Source organism: Pelophylax lessonae, assembly GCF_965119305.1.
Source record: "Pelophylax lessonae genome assembly, chromosome: 11".
Classification (NCBI taxonomy): domain Eukaryota; kingdom Metazoa; phylum Chordata; class Amphibia; order Anura; family Ranidae; genus Pelophylax; species Pelophylax lessonae.
The window spans coordinates 175,679,625-175,696,398 of NC_138778.1; the positions used below are offsets into that span (position 1 = coordinate 175,679,625).

A 16,774-nucleotide genomic window follows, 5' to 3' on the forward strand; every position below is an offset into this window, starting at 1 on the left:
GAGGGGGAAACGCCTCCGCGCCGAAAGGCAACGCAGTCTCCGCATCAAAGAAGGAACCTTACCAAAGGAAGGAAACCAGCTGGGCAACAGCAAAAAACAATTGCTCAACAGGAGCAACAACCCAGGAAAAGACAAAAAACCAGGGGATACAAAACTTATCCCAACAGCCAGGAGTCCCCAACAAGGGACCCTAGGGAACAGCCGCACTAAGAACCTTGCGGCCAAAGGAAGCATCCGCCGATGCCTGAACATCTACTTTGTAGAATTTTGTGAAAGTGTGCACGGTCGACCAAGTCGCCGCCTTACACACCTGGGCTACAGAAGCCCCATGACGACAGGCCCAAGACGTACTCAGAGATCTAGTAGAGTGCGCCTTCACAGGCACAGGGGGAACCTTCCCCTGCAAAGCATAGGCCTGTTCAATGATCTGCCTGATCCATTTGGCGATGGTAGAGGCCGAAGCCGCCATGCCCTTCCGAGGACCCTCTGGAAGAACAAACAAGGAGTCCGTCTTTCGAAAAGACTCAGTCGATGTAAGGTAAACCCTTATCGCCCGAACAACATCCAGAGAGTGCAATCTCACCTCCTTTGGATGTTTAGGCTTCGCGCACAGCGAAGGCAAGACAATATCCTCATTAAGATGGAATTCCGAAACTCGTTTCGGAAGAAAAGAAGGATTAGGTCGCAAGACCACCTTATCCAAATGAATAACCAGGTACGGAGACTTGCAAGACAAAGCCGCCAGCTCCGACACTCTGCGAGCCGAAGTGATCGCCACCAAAAAGGCGACCTTTCTGGACAACATAGACAACGAGATCTCCCTGATCTGTTCAAAAGGAGCACGTTGTAACACAGATAGAACGAGATTCAAGTCCCAAGGGGGCAGAGGATCCCGCCTAGGGGGAACCAGATGCCGCACACCCTGAACAAAGGTGCCAACCAATGGGTTGGAAGCCACGGGACGTTGAAACAGAACGGCCAGAGCAGACACCTGACCCTTTATCGTAGCCAGCGCCAAACACTGATCAACACCCGTTTGAAGGAAAGACAGCACACGGGACACCGAGTACGTGCGGGGTGAAAACCCCCTGGACTCACACCAGGCAAAATAGGCCTTCCAAGTACGGTAATAAACCTTCCCCGAGGAAGACTTCCTCGCGTTGATTAAAGTATGAACGACCTCTGGGGAGAGACCCTTCTCCTTCAGGACCTCGGTCTCAACAGCCAGGCCGTCAAAGCCAGCGACTGTAAAGCAGGATGGTATATCGGTCCTTGAGACAGTAGATCGTCTCGAAGAGGTAGACGCCACGGGGCGTCGACCGCCAGATTCACGAGGTCTGCGTACCAGGACCGGCGAGGCCAGTCCGGTGCCACAAGAATCACCGTGTTGCGTTCCGAGTGTAACCTGCGAAGGAACCTGGACAGCAACTGAAATCGGTGGAAACGCGTACATCAGCCTGTACTGATGCCACGGGGCCACTAACGCGTCCGACGCGTCTGCCCGAGGGTCGCGCGTCCTTGCCACGAACCTCTTCACCTTGTTGTTGAGACGAGACGCGAACAGGTCCACATCTGGAAGACCCCACTTCGCGCACAACATCTGGAAGACAGCCGGGTGGAGAGACCATTCCCCCTGATCCAGGGTCTGGCGACTCAGATAGTCCGCCTGCCAGTTCTCCACTCCCGGAATGTGAACCGCCGATATCGCCGGGACATGAGTCTCGGCCCAAGACAGAATGTCGGCCACTTCTCGAGCCGCTCGGGCACTCCTGGTGCCCCCTTGGTGGTTGATGTAGGCCACCGCCGTGGCATTGTCCGTCTGCACCCGAACCGGGCAACCCTGCAGCCGGTCCGTCCAGCGATGAAGACAGAGACTTATCGCACGCAATTCCAGAATGTTGATCGGAAGGGAAGACTCCCCCTCCGACCAAGTCCCCTGAGCGGACAGAACGCCCAGAACTCCACCCCAGCCCGACAGGCTGGCATCCGTGGTGATTACCGTCCACGAGATCGGACGAAACGACTTGCCCCCGGACACCAACGGGGACTGGAGCCACCACAGAAGGTTTTCCCTGGTGCGAAGACTCAACGAGATTTGAAGATCCAGAGATTGAGGTCGCCCGTCCCACCTGGACAGGATCTCCGCTTGGAGACCCCGCGTGTGAAACTGTGCGAAAGGAATCGCCTCGAAGGCCGAGACCATCAATCCCAGACATCTCATACACGTCCGCAGAGACGAGTTCGGAACGTCCCTGAGGGACCTGACTTCCTCCCGGAGAGTCCTGAGTTTGTCTTCCGGCAGGAAGACCTTCGCCTGCACCGAGTCCAGTATCATTCCCAGATAGGGGAGACGAACCGACGGACTCAGTGTCGACTTTGGAAAATTTATCGTCCAACCAAACTCCTGCAGAGTTTGCATCGTGACAGACAGGTCCTCCTCCAGACCCTGGCTGGTCGCAGACCGAACCAGAATGTCGTCCAGATACCCCAGGACAGAAACGCCCTGGGCCCTCAATAATGCCAGAACCGGTGCAAGCACCTTGGTGAAGACCCGCGGAGCCGAGGCGAGACCAAAGGGCAACGCCACGAACTGGTAGTGATCCTCCGCAATGGCAAATCGAAGGTACCTCTGATGACCCTCGAATATGGGGATGTGAAGGTACGCATCCTTCAAATCGATGGAGGCCATGAATTCCCCCGGAACCAGGGCAGCCACCACCGACCGCAGGGATTCCATGCGGAACTTGCGAACCCGCACAGAGCGGTCCAGAGCCTTCAAGTCCAGAATCGGACGAACCTTGCCCTCCTTTCTGGGCACGGTGAACAGATTGGAATAAAACCCCCGAAACCTGTCCCGATGAGGCACCGGAACCACCACTCCCTGAGCCCTCAGGTCCCGCACCGCCAGGTGCAGGTCCCGCAAGCGCTCTGGAGACAGTTGAAGATTTGAGGGAAAAAATCTGCTCTCCGGCCGAGAGAGAAACTCGATCTTGTAACCAGATCGAACGATTTCCTGAACCCATCTGTCCCGCACACGGGCCAACCAGGGCTGAAGAAAACCGAGCAAGCGTCCCCCCACCCCAAAACTGGGTGAGGGCGCCCCTTCAGGCCGAACTGTTATGGACTGCAGGTCCGGATTGGCCGGACTTCTGTTTACCAGACCAGGGCTTCTTCTGAGAGCCTTGACCTTTGAACGGTTTGCCCTTGTAGTGCGGCCGAAAGGCACGAAAGGACCCCTGAGGGGGCCGAAAATTAGCATGCTTCTTCCCAGAAGCCCCCTTAGCCTTGGGGAAATGGGGCAAGAGAGTGCTCTTACCCCCGGTGATCCCCTTAATCAACACATCCAGGGACTCCCCAAAAAGGCGAGACCCATCATAAGGCAGATTGGCTAAGGTCTTACGTGAAGATTGGTCCACCGACCAACATTTTAACCAAACCAGGCGGCGAGACAACACCGCCACGCTGTGCACACGTGCAGCCAACGGAATCAGGTCCAGGTCCGCATCACACAGATACATGACACCCTGGTGGATCTGATCCACCATATCCAGGGTCGCCGGCGAGGCCGAGTCGGCCACTAGGATGCGCCTAAGCATCTGCGTCCAACTTGCGATCGCCTGGGCCGCCATGAGAGAAGCAAACAGAGCCTTAAGCATAGAACCCGTAACAGAATAAGTATGACGGGCAAGAGACTCCAGTCTCCTATCCGTGGCATCACGGAAAACAGGGGAACCCTCTGCAGGAATCGCAGTGGCTTTGTTCAAAACCGCAATTGCATGATCCACTGGTGGAGGCACACACCACCTTTCATCAGTGGCAGGCGAAAAAGGATAACGCAGCTTGAATTTACTTGGTACCGCAAAAGGTTTGCGCAGATCGCGCCATTGATCCTTAACAGCGCGCTGAAAATCAGCATTGCAGGGAAAAACCTGCGGCGTCCTGCGTTTTCTCTGCGTCCCATAAGCCGCCAAGGCAGCGGGGGGACACACTTCGTCCTGCAAACACAGCGTTTGCTTAATGGAAGCAATCAACTCATCCATGATTGCAAGCTCTTCAGGCGAGCCAGGGGGAGAATTATCAACCCCCTCAACTTCAGCCTCCACCTCAGACCCCACTAGATCAAGAGAGGAGCGGGACCCCGACAAGGAGGCCCCTGCCAGAACAGCCCCATCACCTTCACCCTCAGAATCAGAGGAAAGAGCAACTCTGGGTCTATTAGTAGATTGAGCAGCCACCAGCATTTGCACCTGAGCAGCAAGGCCAGCCACAATAGTGGCTAAATCCCCCCCTGGGGGGGGAAACAGCGGTCCCCTGGCTTTCCACCAATACTGTAGGAAACTTGCCCTCCTGAGAATCCATTGCCCCTGTAATGCCAGACAACCAAGGGTTAACTGCCCCTTTTAAGCAAGCGCGGCAAGCGCAGCCCATCGCACCACACTCAAGCACAATGAGACCCCCACAGGGAATATGCAAACTGAACACAGGCAATGGATAGCAAGAACAGAAGGATAAAACCTGAGGAGACCCTCGCCGCTGCTGCTGCCTCGATCGGTGTTCCTGGAAAGAGGAAGTGATGCTGCCAGGGCGCTCTATGTAAGCCTATGGAGGCTACAAGAAAATGGCCGCCATGCATGTAAACCATGCGGCCGGAGCGGGTGTAGGCAAAATGGCGTCGTTTGGCGCCGAAACCGCCGCTCCACAGTGCATCAAAACACACATTACATTCCAATATAAGAATACATGTCAGATCGCCGCAGCGATCGCTGTATATGCCCAAACATGCCCCACAGCACACAGCTTCTCACACTGGCCAGTCTGACACACACAGTGTCATACAGCTCCCCCCCCCCCCCCCTTGCAGCCCACAGCATGCAGCCGAGAGATAGGGAGACAAGCAGTGTGAATAGAGGCAGGTTACACAGTCCCAGACTGACACCCCCCCAGACAGACAGGTCCCCACATAAATACACTTACCTCACGTGGCGTGGGGGACCCGCACAGGCGAACAAGCCGCTGCACATGAGGCAGGGAGAGTCGCAATTCAAGACGCACAAAATGGGGGTTAAGAAACCGCACGGCGTCCAGTGAGGTAGCCACCTCACCAATCATCCCTGCACCGAACAGGGATGGGTCGTTCACTATGCCAGGAGCGTTACCTGGCTGAACGCTCGATGGCAGACTGGGAAGCCACTGACCCACGACCTGCGACCAGGGGGATCAGCCCGAGACCCAGTCCGCATGATCCTCTTCGTCCGAAGAACTAACTAACGCTGACAAAATAACAGCTAAGTAAAAAGGTAGAGAGAAAACTCAAACAAAATATTAAAAAGAAGAAAGAGTCTGGGACAGAAAGTCCCAGCACAGAGAGAGCCAGCCACTCCTGACAAGCTAGACATTAAAACTGAGATATGGTTGCAGGAAGTAGGAGGATATTGACTGAGGGGACCACCCCTTGAGGGTGGGATATGTTAAAAGCTTTATTGTTAACATATTCTGTTGCCTAGCTACTCCTTCGGAGCAAAGTCTAATACCCATATGTGACGAATATGAAGAGGCGGCGACTGTCGGAGGACGTAAGAGAAAGATACATTTTGAACAAAAATAAATAATATTTTTTACTTTCTGCCAACACCGTTTCTTCATAAATTTGCTAACATGTATTCAGCTACTATAATTTTGGTAAAAAAAAAAAAAACCCCGAATAACCATATATTGATTGGTTTATACAAACGTTATAGTGTCTACAAACTAGGGTATATATAGAGGATTTTTTTTTTTTTTAATACTAGTATTGTTAGCAATCAGCAACTTATAGCAGGACTGTGATATTGCTGCAGACAAATCAGACATTGACACTTTGTGGGAACCAGTGACACTAATACAGTGATCAGTCCTAAAATATGCACTGTCACTGTACTAACGACACTGGCTGCGAAGGGGTTAAGCATTAGGGCGATCAAAGGGTTGTGTGCCTAGCCAGTGTTTTTGTGTATTGGGTTAGGTGCTTTCACTAGGGGAAGAGATGGATTTTATTCTCTACCTTGCAGGGACACAGAATTCATCCCTGGCAGAATGGAACACTGCTTTGTTTACCTAGGCAGAGGTCCGTTCTGTCTCTGCTGATAATATAGACGGGTGCTGGCAGACATCCAGTGCCTGGCTGTTCACTTGGATGTAATTACATTTTAATTTTCATGTACGACCAATTATTTATTTTGTCAAGCAAAGAAAACTTAGTGCCATTTTTTTTTTTTTTGATAATGGGATTAGGAAACAAGGTATAATAAATTGCAACATAAAACTGATAAAGTTAGAAGAACACGCCTTACAATATAGATATATATGACAGGCCATCAGTACCTATCCATACACACACGTGAGTACACCCAAAAGTGAGTACACCTCTCACATTTTTGTAATTTTATTATATCTTTTCATGTGACAACACTGAAGAAATGTCACTTTGCTACAATGTAAAGTAGTGAGTGTACAGCTTGTATAACAGTGTAAATTTCCTGTCCCCTCAAAATAACTCAATACACAGCCATTAATGTGTCTTTGTGTGGAAAAATAAATAAATAAATTTAATTTGGGTACAGTGTTGCATGACCGTGCAATTGTCAAAAAAGTGACAGTGCTGAAAGCTGAAAATTTTCTTGGGCAGGAAGGGGGGGGGGGGGGGGGGGGGAGTGTCTGTCTGGTACTGAAGTGGTTAACATTAGTCAGGTGGTACCAGGAATTCCACATTAACATAGGTGGTATTTAGATTTTGCAAACGTAAATGTTAGCACATGGCTGCCTAAATCCTAGCATTATCAAAAAAAAAAAAAACACTCAAACATCAGGTAAATACCTCTTCTTCTGCTTAAATTTACAGTCTTTTTTAATTCCCTCTTACCTTGTTTGTTGGGTTATCTCTAAAATATATATACACTCACACTTGCAGTGAAGTTCTCCTATAATCGGTCACTTCCATCTTCTTTACTTTTGTCATCGGGAGCTGGCTATCTTTTCCAAGTTCTTGCAGCTAGACCCCTGATGATGTGCATGAAATGCATAACCAGGGGACAGCTGGAAGAATCAGAAGAGACAGCCAGTCCCTGATGATGTGCAAAAAAAAGTACTAAAAAAATACCATGTGAAGGGAGTGACCAAGGAGTACACAAGGAGGATGAAGGTCTGCTTTTAAGACCATAACAACCAAAATAGGTTTCTACTGTGTTGTCAATAACGTTAGGCAGGACTCAAACCTACTGCTAAGCAATCAGAGAAGACCCAGCAAGGAATGAAGGCACATCCCCTCAACTTAACCCTAAATAATCAACTCTGTTAAAGCAATTCACCCTTACCTCTAGTTTACTGTTATCCAGGCCAGATAGAGACATGTCTTCCATTCTCATTTGCAACCAATGCTTGGTGGGTGAGGATGCCTGGCCAGGCAGAGAACAAACGACCAGCCCCCCTTATCTGTACAAAAGACGACAAAGGGAGAACATTGAGCACAAGTTTTAAAAGTGGGAGAACCCTCTGTTCCGACCTAAACTTTCACATCAGGACAGAAGACTGCATGAGCATTATGACCCAGTTACTTTACTGGGCAAGACAAACAAACAATTGTCAAGACCAATACAAATTGACTCCGAAACATTAAAGCTAAGGATGTTTATGGCTGCACACAGCAATATAAACATAGCAAAACTGACATTGCATTACAATTAAAGGGGTATAAATATATATACATATACACACACACACACACACACACACACACACACACAATCTCACAAAAGTGAGTACACCCCTCACATTTTTGTAGATATTTTTATTATATCTTTTCATGTGACAACACTGATGAAATGAGTAGTGAGTGTACAGCTTGTATAACAGTGTAAATTTGCTGTCCCCTCAAAATAACTCAGCACACAGCCATTAATGTCTAAACCGCTGGCAACAAAAGAAAGTACACCCCTAAGTGAAAATGTCCAAATTGGGCTCAATTAGCCATTTTCCCTCCCCCAGTGTCATGTGATTAGTGTTACAAGGTCTCAGGTGTGAATGGGGAGCAGGTGTGTTAAATTTGGTGTTATCGCTCTCACTCTCTCATACTGGTCACTGGAAGTTCAACATGGCACCTCATGGCAAAGAACTCAGAGGATCTGAAGAAAAAAAAAAAGATATATAATAATAATATTAAATAGTTGTTCTACATAAAGATGGCCTAGACTATAATAAGATTGCCAAGACCCTGAAACTAAACTGCAGCACGGTGCCCAAGACCGTACAGCGGTTTAACAGGACAGGTTCCACTCAGAACAGGCCTCGCCATGGTCGACTAAAGAAGTTGAGTGCACGTGCTCAGTGTCATATCCAGAGGTTGTCTTTGGGAAATAGACGTATGAGTGCGGCCAGCATTGCTGCAGAGGTTGAAGGGGTGGGGGTCAGCCGGTCAGTGCTCAGACCATATGCCGCACACTGCATCAAATTGGTCTGCATGGCTGTTGTCCCAGAAGGAAGCCTCTTCTAAAGATGATGTACAAGAAAGCCCGCAAACAGTTTGCTGAAGACAAGAAGACTAATGCCCCATACACACGTGCAGATTATCTGCAGACTTTTGTCTGCAGACTTACCAAAACCATATAATATGAGGTCAAACCTAAACACTTTCAATTTGTATGCAATCCGGCAGGCCCTTGCACTACATAGAAAAGGTAAGTCTGCAGACAAAAGTCTGCAGATAATCTGCACGTGTGTATGGGGCATAAGGACATGGATTACTGGAACCATGTCCTGTGGTCTGATAAGACCAAGATAAACTTATTTGGTTCAGATGGTGTCAAGCGTGTGTGGCGGGAACCAGGTGAGGAGTACAAAGACAAGTGTGTCTTGTCTACAGTCAAGCACGGTGGTGGGAGTGTCATGGTCTGGGGCTGCATGAGTGCTGCCGGCACTGGGGAGCTACAGTTCATTGAGGGAACCATGAATGCCAACATGTACTGTGACATACTGAAGCAGAGCATGATCCTCTCCCTTTGGAGACTGGGCCGCAGGGCAATATTCCAACATGATAATGACCACAAACACACCTCCAAGATGACCCCTGCCTTGCTAAAAAAGCTGAGGGTAAAGGTGATGGACTGGCCAAGCATGTCTCCAGACCTAAACCCTATTGAGCATCTGCGGGGCATCCTCAAATGGAAGGTGGGGGGGGGGGGGGGGGGAGTGCAAGGTCTCTAACATCCACCAGCTCTATGAGGTCGTCATGAAGGAGTGGAAGAGGACTCCAGTGGCAACCTGTGAAGCTCTGGTGAAATACAAGCCCAGGAGGGTTAAGGCAGTGCTGGAAAATAATGGTGGCCACACGGAATATTGACACTTTGGGCCCAATTTGGACATTTCCACTTAGGGGTGTACTCACTTTTGTTGCCAGTGGTTTAGACATTAATGGCTGTGTGTTGAGTTATATTGAGGGACAGCAAATTTACACTGTTATACAAGCTGTACACTCACTACTTTACATTGTAGCAATGTGTCATTTCTTCAGTGTTGTCACATGAAAAGATCTAATAAAATATTTACAAAAATGTGAGGGGTGTACTCACTTTTGAGAGATACCACACACACATACAATTCTAGAGCTGCACGATTCTGGATAAAATGAGAATCAATTTTTTTTGCTTAGAATAAAGATCACAATTCTCGGCATAACATATTTCACATTCTACAAAAACAATTGGGCTAACTTTACTGTTAAATTAAAAAAAAAAAAAAATCACTTATTAAAAAGTGTATTTTCCTCCCAAAAAATTGCCTTTGAAAGGCCGTTGCACAAATACAGTGTGACAAAAAAAATTGCAACGACCACCATTTTATTCTCTAGGGTCTCTGGTAAAAATATATAATGTTTGGGGGTTCCAAGTAATTTTCTAACAAAAAATACTGATGTTAACTTGAAAGCAACAAGTGTCAGAAAAAGGCCTGGTCTTAGGTGGTTAAAATGCCTTAATTTAAAAGGATGATGTTCATACCTTTTATCTAAAAGAAACAAATTGATACATTGTTTACAGTTATCTCCCAGTGCTGAACAATGTTGCTAAACATTCGCTGGAGGCTTTTTTTTTCTGACAGCTGTGAGTGAGCAGAGCTAAATAGCTCTGCAATGTATGCATCATGGAAATAAGGAAGAGGAGGGGGGGTTGAATCAAGATCGTGATTTTTAAACGATTAATCGTGCAGCTCTAATATATCCCCCCTTCTTTCTTAATTAATAACAATTGTAAAAAGCAGGCAGGGCTCCACCCAAATCAGAAACATGCTCCCAAAAAAAAAATTGTCCAACCAAAACCTGCTATTGGAGAATAAAATGTTTTGAGGGAAATCTCAGCATTGTCCAAGGTTTTGTAGTTATTATGATGGAGAATAGAGTAGAAGAAGCTTGGCGTTGTAGGCCAGAACTCCAAATTAAAGAGACCTTGTCACCACCTGATGAACAGCCAGAGAAACATAGCAAGTAAACAAACTCCTATCAATAGACAAATCCGACTTAATCTCTTAAAGCGTATCTCAGGTGAAACCCATCTTTTTAGTTTAGGTCAAAGAGGATTACCCTCACATTAGAAGATCTCCTCCGATTTCCAGCTGTGTCTCTGGGAGAGGAAGTGAGGAAAGGTTTGGTCGATGGTACACAGACAGTAGGCTGCTCACACTGGAGTATCTTAGCTGCTTCCCCTTCGACATCAACCAACTTCTTGGCAGTGGTCAGGCAAGCTTTGTGTGACCTGTTCTGATTAGCTATGACAATTGCGTGAGGCTTCCCTGTCCACTGCCAGGACCTTGGATAACGCAGGCATAAGAGGCAGCCAGACCTCTCAGAAACGCGATGCCTCCACTATTCCCAAAAGTGTCGGAGGTTATCAAGAATATAACTGAAGTTTTCAGGACACTAGGGGAATGAAATAAAAAATAAAAAAAAGGTAGAACAGGGGCTGCAAACTCAATTTAATCAAGGGCCGAATCAGCAATACAAGTGCCCTCAAAAGGGCCGGTTGTAAGACTAGATGCTCAGAGCATCCCCTACCCTTACATAAGACGTCAGGAGCCTCCATCAGAAGTTGAGTCCTCCACCCTCCCTTAACATGTGCTGCTGATGGGAGGAAGCATTGCTGAAAAGTAGAAAGCACATGGACTGGAGGGCCACATGAAATGGCCCGGAGGGCCGGATTCGGCCCGCGGGCCTTGTGTTTGACACATGCGAGGTAGAATTACTTACAGGTAGGGGAGTACACTTACCTGCTATGTCCAAAGCTGACAAACGGCTACATACACAGATGAAATCCATCTATGGGATTCGTTTTACCTGGCAGAAAACTTGTATCCTCCACTACTAGCAGGGAAGCTGGGATAATGTTTCCTGTGAGTGGGAAGGTGTATTGTTACACTTCAATCACCACAGAACATACTCTGTTACACCTTTAACAATCACAACATCACAGCATGCGTTCAGACAAATAACATGTAATCACTGCTTGGCTGGAATGCATAATGGGAAGTAGTGATTGTTAAGGTGTAACAGAGTATGATGTGCTACCTACCAAAGGATGTATACTTCTGTCCATCCAGCTCTGAAATTTACACAGCTGGGATTTAGGGGGGGTAGTTGTGGATAGAGCCCCAGGGACATCATTTACCTCTAATGATATGTAGCTCATGTCCTGCTGGCTACTGCTTACTGTAGAATCTTCCCTCCACTGACACCAGATACACCTCACAGTTGTGATTTAAGGGGTTAAAGTGGAGTTCCACCCATTTTTGGAACTTTAGATCTTTGTAATCCCCTTTAAAATGGCTTTTACCAATGGAAACTTTTTTTTTTTTTGCTAGTAAATACCTTAATTTCGGATTTATTCCTCCTCTCCTCACTTCCTGGTCCGATCGGCGATGACGTCATTCGGCGATCCGCAGTGTCTGCTGGGATGTATTCTATTCCAGAAATCTCAGTAGCTGTATCTGTACTGAGCCGTGCCTGCCCCGCCTCCGCCTCCTCTCAATGAATTGCATTGTATGAATGTATTAAGGCTGTTCTCTGCCCAGCCTCCGCCCCGCCTCCTCTCAATACAACTCAATGAGAGGAGGCGGGGTGGAGGCGGGGCAGAGAACGGCCTTAATACATTCATACAATGCAACTGAATGAGAGGAGGCGGGGCGGAGGCGGGGCAGGCACGGCTCAGTACAGATACAGCTACTGAGATTTCTGGAATAGAATACATCCCAGCAGACACTGCGGATCGCCGAATGACGTCATCGCTGATCGGACCAGGAAGTGAGGAGAGGAGGAATAAAGCCGAAATTAAGGTATTTACTAGCAAAAAAAAAAAAAAAAGTTTCCATTGGTAAAAGCCATTTTAAAGGGGATTACAAAGATCTATGTATTCCAACCTAATAAAAATGGGTGGAACTCCGCTTTAAGTCCAGCCGCAAAGCATCAATCCTGCTTGCCCTCCCTTTATTCACAGAACTTATAGTATTCTTCTGCAGAATGCAAAGCACTATGACTAGAGGAGGGGAGATGGTACCCTTCATTTGCCCCTTCCCCACTCACAGTGCATTCTCCAAAGCAGCTTCCTCTTTATGCCCCAGCACCGCTTCCCTGAACTTCCGGTTGGAGGGCACGTGTTGTAAACATCACCAAGTCCCATGACTTTCTGCAGTGCCACAGCAGGACTACAAGTCCCATCCTTCACCCTAGCGCATGGGTCACTAGCACTGGAGTGTAGCTGGACTCTCCACCCATTTACCTGCCAATGAATACCCAGGGGAGCAGCCACTTAAGGCAGACATGGGTGGCTCCAGGGGAACCTACAGGAAATGAAAGAGGCCAGGGTTTCTCAATGTGAATTGCACGCTAAACCCAACTAGTCTTAAAATGCTCCCTCCCCCTTCCAACACCTATGCTGACTATCCTGTGTAAGAAAGATATGTACACTCACCGGCCACTTTATTAGGTAGTAGGTACACCCTGCTAGTACCGAGTTGGACCCCCTTTTGCCTTCAGAACTGCTTTAATTTGTCGTGGCATAGATTCAAGGTGTTGGAAACATTCCTCAGATATTGTGGTCCATATTAACATGATAGCATCAAGGAGTTGCTGTAGATTTGTCCAAATTCTGGTGAGCCTGTGCTAACTGTAGTCTCAGTTTCCTGTTCTTAGCTAACAGGAGTGGCACCCGGTGTGGTCTTCTGCTGCTGTAGCCCATCTTCTTCAAAGTTCAACGTGTTGTGCATTCAGAGATGGGATTCTGCATTCCTTGCTTGTAATCAACAGTTATTTGCGTTACTGTTGCCTTTCTATCATCTTGAACCACTCTGCCCATTCTCCTCTGACATCAGCAAGGCATTTTCGTCCCCACAACTGTAGCTTACTGAATATTTTCTCTATTTCGGACCATTCTCTGTAAACCCGAGAGATAGTGGTGTGTGAAAATCCCAGTAGATCAGCAGTTTTTGAAATAGTCAGATCAGATCAGCCCGTTGCATCAACAACCATGCCACGTTCAAAGTCACCTAAATCCCCATTCTGATGCTTGGATTGAACTTCAGCGTGTCATCTTCACCACGTTTAGATGCTTAAATGCATTGAGTTTCTGCCATGTGATTGGCTGATTAGCAATTTTTGTTACCAAGCAATAGAACAAGTGTACCTAATAAAGTGGCCGGTGATTATATACTTCCCTATTTTGTCCGATCTGGCCAAGTGGTCAGCCAGCGGTGGCTGTAGGGCAGAGGACAGAGTGGTGACATCACCCAGGCCCTCTTCACTGCACCCATCACTGGCTGACAAAGGGGAGCCGGACCACATGACCAGATTGAAGTGGGCTGAAGATAGGCAAGTATATACATCTTAACATCTTTCTTACTCGAGTTAGTCAGCCTTGAGATGTTGGGGGGGGGGGGGGGGGGTGAAGCATTTTTGAGATTAGTTAGGTTTAGCCTGGAATTTTATTTAAACTTACAGCACTTCCACCCCACCCCATGTCCGTGTTTGGACAGCGACTGGCAAAGCAGAAGACTGATGAGCTCATCTCTCTGCTCTCTCCTCCTATTAGCACTGCAGAACAGCCATGGGCTCCTTGTGCTGCTTCTCTTTCGCATTCTAAGCTCTGCTGTACAGGGACTGCAAGAGAAGAACACCAGGTCAGATTCAGGTACTTACACATTTAGAAAAATATACATAAAAGACCCTCACCAGGATGAAGTTACCCTCCTCTACCTCTGGAAACTTAGCAAACAAAGACAAAAATGGAGAACAGGCCCAGTCTACATCTCTTCTGTATTAAAAAGGAACTTTATGCTAAAAAATAAAAAAAATGGTTGAACGGCAGGATTTTTAATGTAGAAGAGACATGATTCGTCTCTTCTGCATAAAGTTACTTACCTACCTGTCCGCTCCTGTGCAGTGAGTAGTGCACACGCAGCTCATTATACAACATTTGTCAATGCCGAAGGTGAAAGAACCCCCCCCCCCCCCCCCCATGCACAGGAGTGAGGTAATTTCAGCCTGGCCAATGATAGCAGCCGGCAATCCAGACCCGCTGGACTGAAGGAGAGTATAGCTCTTCTTTACACGTTTACCTGCCTTTCTACACTGTAAAATTCCCTGCCCACGCGCAGCTCAGTGTACAATTTCGGCAATGCTGAGATGAACTAACTCCTAGGCTTGCGCAGCAGGGACGTCATCTTGGTCCAGCCAATGGGAACTGCTAGAGATCGGTACCCAGAAGCAGAATGACTGAAAATGACAACGGCCGGCAGGGAGCCCTAGGACACCAGAGCGCTGGAGAGAAGAGGAGTAGAGTTCCATTTAAAGGATAAGTTCAGCTTTTGAAAAAGGAAGCGGAGGGGGAGGGAAGAAAGGGGGAATCAAGAGGGAGAATACGGGAGCATGTTGCACCCTTAAAGCGGAGTTCCGGGTACAAAATCGACCTAATCAATTTTGTGGCCATCTACTTGCTCTTCTTCCCCTGAAAAGGAATTGGATAGTTAGGATTATTTTTTTTTTAACTTACCTCGTAATTGTAGATAGAAATACTCACCTATTTTCTACTTCCTCCCTTTGCAGCCGCGGCCCGCGCCGTCACTTCCGGTTTGCAATGATTCCTGGGAGCTGAACGTCATTGCTCCCAGGAATCAATGCGACGGCACCGGCCCCGCTCGTCACTTCCGGTGCGACGCCGCATTCCCTGCTAAACAGCTTCTGGGCATGCCTAGAAGCTGTGGAGGAATGCGGCGCCACACCGGAAGTGACGAGAGGGGCCGGTGAAGGCGCATTCTGGGAGAAGAAGACGCGGAAGAGGATTGCGCTGGCTTCAGCTGCCCACAACAGAGATGGCAACGCTGGAGAAGAAATTTTAAAAGTGAGTATTTCTTCTTGCAGGAAAGTGCGAACCGGGACAGATCAGAGGCTATCCATAGTGGAATGTACTAGCCCTGACTGTCCCGGGGGTATGTTCATTGAAAAAAACGATTCTGTGCCCGGAACTCCGCTTTAAAGCGGATGTAACAAGATCCAAAGTTTAACTTATCCTTTAAATGCCTTTTTTTGTGACCTACCAAAGCTGCAGTCATGTGACGCTCAGGTCCCGAGACTTTCTCTGTTTACATCCAGAGGGGTCCTTCCTTAGGTGTCCACACCACTGCCTGAGTGATACAGAGCCTTCTGATAGGCTGTCCAGAAGTGGGTCCCCTCAGGGGCGGGGCCAGCAGTCCTCTGCACAAGGAAACGGCGGCGGTGATGGCCCCAGGCACGTATATCTTGCTTCAGCAGAAAAAATAAATGAAAAATCCTATCAGGAAAGGATAAGAATGATACATAATGTGGGTTTAATAAAGGAAAAACATGCAGTTGTTTGTCTTTTCTATCTGCCATTACTTTAGCATGTGCAGAGCGGTGACAGGGTCTCTTTAATGTCCCATTAGGGGGTCACACTCCACCTAGAGTGCCCCCTGTATACACACAGCCCATACTGGGGCCTATAGGTCCCCTCACAGCTCAGAGCCATGCTGGGCCTTGTGGTTCCCCCAGCCTGTGAGTGCCATGCCTGCCCATTGCACAATACACACTCCATAGACAGGGGGACACCACTGACACACACAGCCCTCCTCCCATCTCCCACACAAACATGGCTCCCTCTGACCAGCCCAGCCTCCCCCCAGTACACCCCATTGTTCCTACCCAGCATTAGTCCTGTCTGCCTCTTCTGTCCGGTCTCCTCAGTACCTAACAGCAGCAGCCGCCATTTTAGCCTGCCCAGGCGGCCTCAATCGCCGGCTGAGAACATCGAGCCGCATGCCACGCCCACTCTGGGCGTGCCCGCCCCGAACAGCAGCATCCACGCTCGGGGATCCACTGCGGTTTCCTCCAGACTGCAGCACTACGGTGTTGCGAGGATAAATGAGACGAGAAGAAAAAACACGGCGGCCAATGAACGGGGAGGGAACAAAGGGCCGCAGCCAATCAGCGAGGAGGAAGGGCGGGGTGAGCGAGTTGATAAGATGCCAGTAGTAGGAAAAAGGGGGGCGAGGCTATGTGGCGTTGTCATGGAAATAGAGCAGAGAGCTGCTTCGCAGTGTAGGTATTGTTGTCAGGAGTTGAGAGCTGAGCTATAGCGATCGATAAGGCTTGATCCAGCCTCATAGCGTCTTCTATTGATATTAAATCTAAATAACTATGAAATCTGCTCACATGTCTATACAGATGTAGATTTTATATACAAACTGTGTT

At 48.2% G+C, this 16,774-nt stretch overlaps 1 protein-coding gene across 3 annotated transcripts in view; it reads right to left on the reverse strand.

The window, feature by feature from the left end:
• The window catches only part of ATXN7L3 (ataxin 7 like 3), a 60,621-nt gene extending 44,169 nt beyond the window's left edge, over window positions 1-16,452 (reverse strand). For 2 of the 3 annotated variants that reach the window (XM_082271708.1, XM_082271707.1), the window contains exons 1-2: window positions 16,226-16,450; window positions 7,350-7,467 (exon numbers count right to left, since the gene is read on the reverse strand). In XM_082271708.1, coding sequence (XP_082127834.1) covers window positions 7,350-7,400 — 51 coding nt within the window. In that variant the 5' untranslated portion in view covers window positions 7,401-7,467; window positions 16,226-16,450. Of the gene's footprint in view, window positions 1-7,349; window positions 7,468-16,225 lie in introns of all 3 variants that reach the window. The other variant, XM_082271709.1, reaches the window with a different exon arrangement.
• Between the last annotated feature and the right edge of the window lie 322 nt (window positions 16,453-16,774).